The sequence below is a fragment of the Triticum urartu genome, unplaced genomic scaffold (assembly GCF_003073215.2).
Source record: "Triticum urartu cultivar G1812 unplaced genomic scaffold, Tu2.1 TuUngrouped_contig_5610, whole genome shotgun sequence".
Taxonomy (NCBI): Eukaryota; Viridiplantae; Streptophyta; class Magnoliopsida; order Poales; family Poaceae; genus Triticum; species Triticum urartu.
In genome coordinates, this window is record NW_024116299.1 from 5,130 (window position 1) to 17,891 (window position 12,762).

Sequence of the window (12,762 nt, forward strand, 5' to 3'; positions counted from 1 at the left end):
AGCATTGTGCCTCCACACCGCTCCAACGGAGACGTACTTCCCCTCAAAAGGAAGGAACTTCGGTAACACATCCTCGTCTTCACCGGATCCACTCTTGGTTATCTCGTACCTTTACTTGTGCAAGCTTATTAGTGTCACTTCCCTTGCTTGCTTGTATGCTTGTTGTTGTTGCATCATATAGGTTGCTCACCTAGTTGCACATCTAGACAACCTACTTTGATGCAAAGTTTAATTTGGTAAAGAAAAGCTAAAAATTGTTAGTTGCCTATTCACCCCCCCCCTCTAGTCAACCATATCGATCCTTTCAGGCTGTTTGGCGAAAGTCAATGTGTCGATCCCCAAAAAGCGCAAGCTTGGACCAAAGACTGTGGACTGTGTTAATTTGGGATACACTAAGAATAGCGTTGGTTATAGATTTCTAGTAGTGAAATCTGAGGTACCTGACCAGAAAGTTGGTACAATTATGGAGCCTAAGGATGCTACGTTCTTCGAGGATATTTTTCCTATGAGAGATATGCAAAGCACTTCTAGACAGGAATCTGATGAGACTCCTGAGCCTGCCATTCCTATGGAATATTATGAGTGAACACATGATGAAAATCCTGAGGAGGATGACGAGGAAACCCTTGGTAGGGGCAAGAGACAAAGGACTGCAAAGACCTTTGGTGATGATTTCTTCATGTACCTCGTGAACGATACTCCCACTTCTATTTCAGAAGCGTATGCTTCTCCAGAAGCTGACTACTGGAAGGATGTGGTCCGTAGCGAGATGGATTCCATCATGGCTAACGGGACAAGGGAGATCACTGATCGTCCCCATGGTTGCAAACCACTGGGATGTAAGTGGGTGTTCAAAAAGAAGCTTAGGCCCGATGGTACGATTGAAAAGTACAAGGCTAGGCTTGTGGCCAAGGGCTATGACTAGAAAGAAGAGGAAGATTTCTTCAATACTTATTCACCTGTGGCTAGACTGACCACCATTCGAGTATTACTCTCGTTGGCAGCCTCGCATGGTCTTCTCATCCATGAGATGGATGTTAAGACGGCTTTTCTGAATGGAGAGCTAAACGAGGAAATCTACATGTAACAGCCAGATGGCTTGTGATAGATGGTTAGGAAAGAAAGGTGTGTAGGTTGCTGAAATCTTTATATGGCCTGAAGCAAGCACCTAAGCAATGGCATGATAAGTTCAATACAACTCTGGCATCTGTTGGTTTCGTTGTTAATGAGGCTGACAAATGTGTATACTATCGCCATGGTGGGGACGAAGGAGTTTTACCGTGCTTGTATGCTGATGACGTACTGATATTCGAAACAAACCTCAAATTCATTGAGGAGGTCAAATCGTTTCTATCTCAGAACTTTGAGATGAAAGACCTTGGTGTGGCTGATGTTATCTTGAACATCAAGCTACTGAGAGATAATGAGGGTAGGATCACACTTCTGCAATCCCACTATGTTGAGAAGGTGTTGAGTCATTTTGGATATTTGGACTGTACACCATCTCAAACACCATATGATCCTAGCATGTTGATTCAAACGTCAAAAGGCACAGCTAAAGGTCAATTGAGATACTCTCAAATCATTGGTTCACTGAGGTACCTAGCGAGCGCAATGAGGCCTGACATCGCGTTTGATGTGAGCAAACTGAGCCGGTTTGTTTCCAAACCGGGTGATGTACATTAGCATGTTGTTGAAAGAGTTATGCGCTATCTGAAAGGTACTATAAACTATGGACTTCACTATACCGGAGACCCGTCGATACTTGAAGGGTATAGTGATGCGAATTGGATCTTTGATGCTGATGAGATGAAGGTCACAACTGGGTATATGTTTACTCTTGGAGGTGGCGATGTTTCCTGGAAGTCTTGCAAGCAAACGATCTTAACGAGATCGACAATGGAGGCAGAATTAACAACATTAGACACATCTGGTGTTGAAGCAGGATGGCTTCGAGATCTTTTGATGTACTTGCCATTGGTTGATAAACCAGTTCCGGCTATCCTTATGAACTGTGACAATCAGACTGTCATCACCAAGGTGAAGAGTTCAAAGGACAACATGAAGTCCAACAAACACATAAGAGATTAAAAGCTGTCAGAAAATTAAGAAACTCCGGAGTGATAGCGTTGGACTATGTCCATACGGCTAAGAATCTGGAAGATCCCTTTACGGAAGGGCTATCACATGTTGTGATAGATAATGCATTGAGGGAGATGGGTATGAGACCCACATGAGTTGCCATGGTGGTAACCCAACCTATGTGATCGGAGATCCCGTGAAGTAGGACCTGGGAAAACAAGTCAGTGGTGAACTGAGGTGAGTAACTATACTAACCCACTCTGTTGGAGATGCAGTACTCTTAGTACTGTATGGTAGGATGACTATTGTCTTAATGTGTTCCAAAGCTTATGTAAGCAAGATGCTATCCTACAAAGCGATCTTTGGAGGAACACACCTATGTGAGCCCGACTGCTAGTCACAGTCCATGAGATTGGGGTGATCTCTAGTAAGCTCATGAATAGGCCAGGAGTGTGACTTATATGCTCCACCCGAGGGGTCAGCCTTCGACAGCCCAGTACTAGTAAGACATGTGGTGAAACTTCTTTACACCAAACCGACAATTCAAGGCATAGTCCATTGTTCGGTTGTGAAGGAGTGTAGCTACTTGCTCTAGGTGAAGCTCAACCTTAACAGGTCTTCACTGAAACACTGGTATATTGAAACAGCAATTGGAACAGAGGACACAATGGGGCCTCAGGATCTGGTGGGGGATTGCTGAAATTTGGGATGGGCTTTAGGCCCATATAGCAATTTCTGATAAAATCTCTAAGGGCCCATGTGGGTTTATTGGACTAGGTGTAGTAGAAAGTTTAGTCCCACCCCGCTAGTGGAGAAGTTGGACCTTTTTATAAGGGATTGTCTTCCACATGCTATTGGAGCTTGAGAATAGAAGAGGCCCTCGCCTGCTCCTCCTTCGCCGCCCGCCACGCCTCGTCACGCCGCGTCGCGGGTTGCGGGATTGAACCGAGCCGAGCTCACACCTACGCGCTTATTTTTGCCAGTCACTAATGGAGAGTTTCTGACAGCTGGGCCACGATCTGAGACGTCGGATCGTGGGCTATCACGGACTCGGACGTGGGTCGAGCCCACGTCTCTCCACGCGGTTGCGCCTATATAAGTCTGCAGTGTCTCCCAACCCTAGCCGCCACAAACAGATCATATCTGCTCACGCGCACCGCCCACCGTCGTTCCTTTGCTGCTGCTGCCGCCGGTGACTCCATCCCGTCCGCCGAGTACACGGTCGATGGGAGAGCAGGTCTCCCAAAACCTGTCCCTCCGATTCCTCTACGGGAGAGGGGCGAATAGGTTTTTGGGAAGTGACTACGCGACTGCTTGTTGTTCGTCTACGTCCGCGTCGCCCTCATCATCACCATGTCCATCGACGCCGAACGTGCCGCCGCCGAGAAGCTCGAGGCCGACAAGAAGGCCGCCGAGGACACCGCTGCTGCCGCCACCGCCACGGCGGCTTCTGCATGGCCTTCTGCATGGCCCACGGCGGCTTCTGCATTAGCAGTATTAGCATTATGTGTAGATCTGTCTACTGTTTGTGTAGTATGTGCTCGTTTAGATCAGCATTAGTATGTTGCTAATTCTGTCAATGCCATGCTAGTCATCTATTTATGGATTGAATTAGTCAAAAAATGTCTATTTACTCAGCAGCGGCATCACTGACTTTTCTCTACAGGTCTGAATCGAGAGGAGGGCGACATGGCTGCTGGCTTCAGCCTCATAGTGGTGGTTTGGCCCTAGCGCTATTCTTCCGCCAAGTCGTCTTTCTGCCGGATGTCGAGCTCTTGGATCTGGCCGCTGACGAGTTCCGGTCTTCCCCGTCAGAGATCTATACGGATTGGCGTATGTTACCCCTGGATATCAAGATCGCCAAGGCTCCGGTCGCGTGCGCTCATATTATTAGCCAACACGACCTCAAGAGGGCGCGTCACGAAGCTTCGGTTTCTTATTGGTGTCATGGGACATGTCTAAGTCAAGATCCCCAAGGCATTAATAGAGGTGGAGAAAGTCATGACGGCTGATTGGAGATCTTGAAGCTTTGGTGGAAAGGTGTATTGGATGCGATGAAGACCATGTGCCAGGTGTTTGGTGCCTTGCAACAGCGGCCTCGGCAAGCGGGGGCAGTAGCACTGAAGGACTGCACTTTTGGTGGTGCTCCTTGAGTACCGAGTCTCGATTCCCAGGGTGAAAACTCAAGGTCTGGCCTTTATTGCTTGTATCTGGCAATGGTCTTGTTGAAGGCATTGTTTTTGGGTGAACCCGGACTTTCTCCATGGTGAAACCCCGAGATCTTCGATCGGGCAACGACAACACTTGTGCATTGTTTCCTTCTTGGGGGCATTTGCTTTTGAAGAACCTCTATGTAATCCGATTGTTGTCTTCGGTGATGGTTAGAATGTTATTGATGCGTGATTGATCATCGTGGCAGGATCTTTTTCCTTTTGTTCTTTTTATTTTCTTTTTTGGCTATGTGTATTGTTGATGCTTTTGGACATCTTGTTGGTACAAAGATCGGGTATTATTGGTATCTTCGCAATATTAATATATTCTCTTTGTCGAAAAAAGAACAAGTGTAGTTGTGGCATATATCTGTAATCCTGGTACTTGTGAGTGAAATATACATAGGGACTCTAACATCATGTCCTCATTCCGGCGATACTGATTGGCATCGGCAAAGGGCGTGTGGAACTTCATTCAAGGCTAGACTAGGGGCCCTGTTTTTTGTGTATGTTTCATCTAGGTGGTCTTCGACGGCGTCCTTCGGCAGAGTGGACGACGGCGGTTCATGTTTTTGTCTTTCGGCTTCTTCTCCGTTCAGCGAAGCGGAGCCAGGTTCAACTTCGTTGGGAATCTAGCGAGGTTAGGCCTGCCTGATTCTGTCTGTCTGGATTTCTGCCCTCCTTGTTGCTTTCTTCTCCGGGATGGCGATTTGATCCTCAGTTCGTTGTCGCCGGCTTCTTCTGCCTCCGTTAGGTGACTTCTCGATTGCTGCATCAACAATGTCACCTTGGCTATGAGGGTGTTTCGGAGATCAAGAGGAGACATCGAGCTTTGCTCGCGGCATGCCACTGATGGATGCAGGAGCATATGGGCGTCCCTAGGAGTGAAACGCTGACGTTTTCTGTTTTTTTTAGATAGTTTGTATGTTGTTATGGCATCATTTTCACCACCACAAGTTTAATCTTGAGAAAACAAATGCAGATTTTAACCCCCAGGACGATTTTGCTCAATGGCATTCAGGAACGGAACAGGCAGCAGCTCAAATGTAAAAGACAATTTTGGCAAATCTCTCTTGGGATTAGGTAAACTGAAACAAAGTTTAGTTTAGTATACCAGCACAGTAAATTATTCCTATTCGGTGATTTTTCTTATCTGTAGGCCTGTGAACCCAAAGCAAAGGAATGTGCACAAGAACTCCAATAGGAAACCTCTAACATGGAAACTCCAGAGACCCCCACATTTACTTGAATTTCACGTGGCAAACTTCAGGTCAGGAAATGCTGGGTCTGCCTTGCTTTATACCTTGAAGCGAGATCACTGTCTCGAATGCGCCAACGAGGGCCTTCACTTTGCTCCGCCTCGCCTCAACGAGCCTGCTCGCGGTCTCCTTGATCACATTGTTGAATAATCGCGGCTCGCTCTTCTTTTTGTCATTGGCACCCTGATGCCTCAGGACAACAACTTCAGCTCTTGAAGCACCTGAATCTTTTGATGCAGCAGAAGCTTTAGCTTCATTGTTCTTGGTGATTCTGCGTCTGGCAGGATACTTGCTTCTGTTGACGTCATCTGTAGCATCTGCAGGCCTGAACTGTACTCGTCTGGGAGTGCTGTTGTCAGAGTTGCTGCCAAGGTTCAGCACCTTGCCACGGCGAAACCTCAGCATGCGAGGCGACTTCATGATGACGCCTGAGGGCGTGCATGTTATCTTTGGCCTTCCTGCAATTTCAGTTCTTGCAATAGCCCCATTTTCTGTAAAATGGGAATGATGTCTTGTCATTGTCTTGCGATGAACTCCAAGCATATGTTTATTTGAAAAGAAATATTTCATAGAAACTTGTCCATACATTGCCATGTTAGATGTTACAACCTCCGTGCCAAAATACAAGACGTTTTTGTAGGCTAAACTAGGATGGCCTGATCAATTTAAGGCAGCACTATAATCAATCATGCCATACAAGTTGCATATTGGCATTATTAATTGCCAGCGAAATTCATAATATTGTATAGAAGAATTAGGAAATTTGTGACCTAAGGTGCAATTATATGTTTATGTTTCAGAAGGTAAAGATAAGATGTACCTTTGTGAGATTGTCTCTCTTTGTTGTTAACGTCTGGTTTTCGTATTTTTTGCGAAGCTGTCTTTGATATTTTATCCTTGCACCCAGAAAAACTTTCTATCCCATAAACCTTCTTACTCTTCACTGGGGAAGCAGAAGTTTCTTTCCTGACTGCTCTCACTGTAGAACGAGACAGCTTCAGTGGACTCAATGTAACCTTTTCTTCTCCCTTGTTTTGCCAAATTTGAGCATTCTTGGCAACATTATTCAGTGTAATCTTTCTTTCAGTTTGCTTCCCTGAAGGAGGTGATGGAGATGGAGCATGCTTATTTGTAGCAGGTTTGGCACACGATTCCATCACGCTAGCTGGTGATGGTGCTTTGATTTTCTTCACCCTTGGAAGAGTTGATGTGACAATCAAGTTGAGTTTCCTCTCCGGGCTGAACTTGTTAGTAGCACTAGGATCTGCCTTTTTTGCCGTTGTCCTTGGTCCATCGGCGCTTCCAGCTGATGTACCTGCAACCTTCTCATGTGATGTTATTCCGCTTTTCTGCTTTGACATACTGCTTCTGGTTATACTTGGTGTTGCTTTCCTGTTCTGTTTCACAGACCCCTGGGAGAAACTCTGTGGTTTAGTCAGGTCCTTATCTTGTCTGTGCTTCTCCGATGCCATCACAGGCTGCTTAGTCATGTTCTCTGAACTTACAGAGTCATTTGCAGAATGATCCGTACTATGATCGTCAGACTCATCCCTGTCCTGGATGGCCAACGGCATATCCAGCTCAATGCTTACAGCTCCTTCTGACAATTGTCCATCTCCACAGCTTGACAAGTCATCAAGTGAGATGATGAGGCACTTCGCACAGTCTGGCTGGTTTCCAGCCACAACAGTTCCAGATACTTCATCTGATAACAACTCTACACATGGAGAGCTTTCAAGACGACCAGGTACTCCTTTCAGTGATGGCTTTTGCTTGGTAAATTCAGGCTTACCAGGACCAGCGTCATCTTTTACATGAGAAATATTCAGCATCTGACTCTTGTTTCTTGCTTTGTCTCCTTGTGGGATGACTACAGCCTGAGCCAGGTCGTGTGTTCCATTCCTGGCGTTCGCGCGGTCCTGACGCCAGCCATGAACAGGCGAGTATTTCTTAGACTCGGAAGAATGATGAATACCAAGTTTGCAGTTGTCATGGCAAGAGCCAGTGGACGCTCTCTGGTAATGTGGAACTGGCTTCTCTTTCCTCCTCAGGTAGGACGGCACACTGTTGCCATCTATGATTTCAGTGGTATTTATCCGGAGATCTTCTTTCTTCGACTCCGCTAATGCAGGAGTTGTTGAAGTGATAGCCTGTTTGATCACCTCCTCGGTCATTTAGAAGCAAGGATGCTGCAATTGCAGGCACATGTGTGAGCACATGAAAAATTCACTCGGCGTGGTTAATAAATTACAGAAAAGGTGAATCCAGTGAATTAAGCAGTGCAATATTTCTCAAGGTCAAAAGTGAAGACCACATTCCACACCAATTTTTTAGCCATCTCTGTCCTATTTGTTTCTGCCACTTGGTCAAGATCTGCATCACCTATTAGTAAAGAACTTATTCCAAGAATATGCATAGATGGATCCGCCATTCTCCCTCCAGTTCAACCAATTCTCACCAAACCCAACTAATTTGATACTTCATCTATCTTATTAAAGTCTTAACATAAAAGCATTTCCATATTATAACTCCTCAAACGAGTGCAGATTTGCAGCTCCCGAGCACCAGTGCTCTCTATATTTAAATATTTTGAAATTCATGCTTTTGAAGTTTCAGAAAAATGTGAAGTTTTTCCCGGGGATACGCATACACATTCCGAATACCCGTGGCAAGTTTCGGTAGAAATATCGTTTTGTTTTGGGCTATAGAAAAAAAACAAATTTCTGACAGTGTATAAGAGAACAATTGTGTCATTTCTGTCAGAAATTTCTCTTTTTTGTATTTCCCAAAATACAAAGTATTTTTTATCAGATTTTTACCAGGTCTTAGGAATATGTGTATATATTCATGTATTTTTTTAGATTTTTCTGAGCACTAGAAGTGTGTTTTTCAAAAATTTCAAATACCAAGAGTCATGGAGCTCGGGAGCTGCTTGCACTTTTCGCTCCTCAAACATGTTATAACACCTATTTGTATCAATCCTTCCTACATTATAATTAGTATTTTTGCCAGGCAACTTTCCAATTAGTATAAGTTTAGCCAATCAAGCAAAGCCCTACTTACTCCCCTTTGAATTATTCCGTCTTTTGGATTTGCTGCAATCATGTTTCTTTAGAGACATAGAACTAATCAATGATTACCCATTCCCAATCTACCAGCTATTGATAGTTACTGGCGTAGCCTAGTTGACATAAGTGTTAAACCAATGTTTAATACAGCATTAGTACTACAGGGACATGTAGAATGGTTCCAATCCGATTCTTTAATGAATAATTTACAGTAAGTACATATTCTTGTTACTAATACTAATTTAATCTAGTAGTATCAGCGAGATGGATCTGCTAGCGTAGTTGACTTGACATCACAAAAGAGTACAGCATTAGTAGCACAGGAAAGATTAAACAGGTTGTTCCTCCAAAGAATCAACGAACTGAGACGCAATTAAACAGAGCCATATCCAGATGATATACAGAGGGGCATCAACACTGGAAGAAAAGAAAGAAAGAGAAAACCGTAGAGCGTCATGCGCCCCCGCCGTTTCTTGATGGGAAACTTTCAAGAAGAAAAGAAACAAACTTAGATTGGATCGTCCAGTCCAGTCCACCACGAGATCGCAGCGCCGGAACTGGAATCTCCGAATTAAAGCCTTACCTGCTGACCGACGTCCTGCTCCCGGTCCTAGCTTGATTGCAAGGACTCCAGAGATGCGATGCTCGATCGGTCGGGTCGGGGAGGCAGCTAGCGAAAACGCATGGACGGCCGGAGACCAATGCAGAGGAGGACAGGAAAGGAGAGATTGCTTCTGTATATACTAGGTAGGTACCTCGTGCTTCCGCCGCTCGCCGCCAAACCGACGAACAGAACGGCTGCGTGTGGTACGGATGTGCCGGTGGAATGATCCGTGAGCGAGGAGAGGGAGGTTGCCGCTAACGCTTTGGGGGAGAGAGAGGGGGGAGGTGGAGGGAGAAGCGTGGATGTTTAGCACGTGGCGTTTGTCAGGACTGAAGATGCGATGTTATTATTCAGTTAACTGTAGCTGCTCAAGCGCATAACGTTTCGGTAGATGGACGGCTGAGATGGCTCCTCGCAGTTACCGCTTCGTCGCTAGCCGTACGATGGCCTTTGTATCGTTACTCCGCTAGTTACTGTTGCTTTTCACCCCGTTGCCGGGAACGCCTGCCTATATAACAGCTGGGCTGTGGCTGGCTGGCACTATCGTTGCTTCTGCTAAGAATTGCCTAGATGGCCAAGTAAACTCATATATACAAATACATATTCGAGATCTGGGCGGAATTCCCCAGTCCTCTCCTCTAAATCCCTAGATCGCGTTCTAAATTCTAGGTAGTTCCTGACAAATTGGTATTCAGAGCATTCGTTCCTCGGCGGAAATGAGCGAAATCGGGGGAAATTTTTCTCTCTAGCAAGATCCCACCCTAATTCTTCTGATCGGCGGCGATTAGTAGGCGGCGTTGGTGTCGGGGTTGTAGTCAGGAGGCGGTGTGTGGAGGCGCTGGCGGCGGCGATCGTTCGGGTACAGATCAGTCGAGCCAGAGCGGTTGGTCGGGCACATCGCCTGGTCGGTAAAATCCCGCGTCTGAGCACTGATCCGTGTACTTTGGAGGCGTGGATTGTGGCGACGGCAGGATCTGAAGTTGAGTAAGGGTTGCTGGGTATCCAGTGGTAAAATTCCTAAGCACCACTTCAGATCAAGGTGATGGGGCGCGCAAAGACAATTGACGAGGCAGATCTTCAAGAGATGCTGTCTCTGCATGAGGATTTTGGAGTTTTACAGAAGGATCAAGCCCAGATGCAGGCAGATATGGCGAAACTGCATGATGATGTTCATTCTGTCAGTTCTAAACAGGGCGAAATCTCAATGCAAGTTGGGAATGTAGAGCAAGTGGTTTTGGATTTGGGAAAGCAACTCTCAACAATCAATGCAGTGCTTCAGACCTTGGTTAGGGCCCCTGTCCAGAGAGAGGTCTCTGATCCAGCCTCTAGTTCGCAGCAAATACCCAAATCACCAACAGTGTCTCAAGAGCAATTGCAAAACCAGGCACTCAGAACAGAGCAACTCAGAAAACAGCTGGAAGCAGAAAAAGAGAAAACAAAACAGCTAGAAGAGCTACAAATGCAGAACTTACCTCCTATCAGAACAAACAGGCCTGCAGCTCCACCTGGCTTTACTCAGCAGGGCAGAACAGAGCATGCAAGTCCTATAGGAACACCATTGACCGCAAGGCACAATGCTTACACACCTGCATTTCAGCAACATTACCAGCAAAACAGAGATAGGCAATTGTGGCAAGGTTATGCAAAAACTTATGAACAAGACATGCAATGTCAGTTCATGAGATCTCTGACAAAAGGGCCTAAAATGGATTTCCCTAGATTTGAGGGTGAAGACCCAGTTGGATGGATTAGGCAGTGCAACAAGTACTTTCAGATGTCATGAGCACCAGAAGAATACAAGGTTTCCTTGGCTCGGTTGTATATAATGGGAGATGCAGATGTATGGTTAAGAAGATCAGGGTTGTTAAAAAAGAAGGTGTCATGGAAAGAATTCTGCACATAAATCACTAAAAGATTTTCTGCACAAGGCTCTTATGATTTAACTGAAAAATTCAACTCAGTTAAACAGTTAAACAGCACAGTGTATGAATACCTAAAACTATTTGAAGATCTAATGGCTGATGTGCAAGAGGAAAATCCAGAGCTGGGGAAATCTTGGTTTGTAAGATGCTATGTCAATGGCTTGAGAGATGGCATCAAATTCCAGATCAGACCACTAAGACCTCAAACACTAACTGATGCTTACTGGTTGGCTAAAGATGTTGAGCCCTGTCACCTACCAGCGACAACAGTTCCAAAAAGAAGTAATATCTCCTACAACAACTACTACCAGAAATCCTCTGGAAATCTTCCTGTTAAGCAGAACATCTCCCCTTCTGTTCAGCAGCAAATTCCTATCAGGCAAAATGAAATCCCTGTTAACAATGCATAGAAAATCAGGAAAGTGGGAGAATGTTGGAGATGTGGAGACAAGTGGATGCATGGCCACAAGTGTAAACTAGTGCCAACTGTACATGCTATGCAACAGGAAGTGGAGGAGCAAACAACTTATGATGTGGAAGAGCAACAGAGTGAGGAACAAATGGAGCCAGTATCTGAAGGAGATCAAGCTATGTTCATCTCTGCATTTGCAATGGGACAACAGCTTGCAGTGCCCACTCCAACAGTGATAATCCATATTAATGGAAAAAGAGCAGTGGCCTTATTAGATTCTAGTAGTACTACCTCTTTCCTCAATCAGGATTTTGCTGTCAAGGCCAACTGCAACATGTTACCTGTAAAACCCAAAAACATTTCAGTAGCTGGAGGTGGAACACTAGTGTCTGCTGCAGTAGTTCCCAGCTGTGAATTTCAGATTGCTAAGTTGACACTAACTCACAACTTCAGAGTGATACCTCTGCCCAGTCATGATGTTATTTTAGGGTATGACTGGTTCACTGCTGTTAGCCCTGTATCCTTTGACATACCTGCACAACAATTTGGATTCACACATGGAGAGAAACAAACAGTATCTACAGCAATGTTTTCCACATCTGCTAATCTGAAGGAAGTACCATTAAAGAGAGTGGACAAGCTCTTGGACAAAGGACCTGAAGTATTCCTCTGTCAAATCCATAATATAATTATGGATGCTCCTGAGGATTTCAAAACTCCTCCTCAAATACAAAAGTTACTTTTGGAATATGCAGACCTGTTTGAAGAACCTAAAGCATTACCACCTCAGAGAGCTTTAGATCACAAAATTCCTCTAGTACATGGAGCTGCTCCACCTTAGGTCAGACCCTACAGGGTCCCTCAGCACCAAAAGAAAGATATGGAGGAACAAATAAAAACGCTATTAGCTGCACATTTGATAAGGCCAGTCAAAGTCCCTTTGCAGCACCAGTTCTCCTAGTTAAGAAAAAAGATGGATCTATGAGGCTCTGTACTGATTATAGAAAGCTCAATGTGTTGGGGAACGTAGTAATTTCAAAAAAAATTCCTACGCACACGCAAGATCATGGTGATGCACAGCAACGAGAGGGGAGAGTGTTGTCTACGTACCCTCGTAGACCGGAAGCGGAAGCGTTATAACAGCGCGGTTGATGTAGTCGTACGTCTTCACGGCCCGACCGATCAAGCACCGAAACTATGGCACC

General features: G+C 45.3%; 1 protein-coding gene across 2 annotated transcripts; it reads right to left on the reverse strand.

Moving 5' to 3' along the window:
• Window positions 1-5,339: 5,339 nt before the first annotated feature.
• LOC125529454 lies at window positions 5,340-9,525 on the reverse strand. 2 transcript variants are annotated; one of them, XM_048693863.1, is made up of 3 exons: window positions 9,375-9,525; window positions 6,372-7,740; window positions 5,340-6,042 (listed from the first exon to the last, which is right to left on the reverse strand). In XM_048693863.1, the coding sequence occupies exons 2-3, from the start codon at window positions 7,723-7,725 to the stop codon at window positions 5,564-5,566; spliced, it is 1,833 nt and encodes a 610-aa protein (XP_048549820.1). In that variant the 5' UTR covers window positions 7,726-7,740; window positions 9,375-9,525; the 3' UTR covers window positions 5,340-5,563. The 2 variants fall into 2 exon arrangements, with proteins under 2 accessions (XP_048549820.1, XP_048549819.1); XM_048693862.1 differs by having other exon boundaries at window positions 9,203-9,525.
• Between the last annotated feature and the right edge of the window lie 3,237 nt (window positions 9,526-12,762).

What these genes read in the sequence shown, in the direction of transcription:
- LOC125529454 (XM_048693863.1), bottom strand. Translation starts at nt 7,725, where the DNA reads ATGACCGAGGAGGTGATCAAACAGGCTATCACTTCAACAACTCCTGCA. An exon ending in AGAGAGACAATCTCACAAAG is followed by an intron (nt 6,043 to 6,371) that starts GTACATCTTATC and finishes CCCATTTTACAG; the next exon opens with AAAATGGGGCTATTGCAAGA.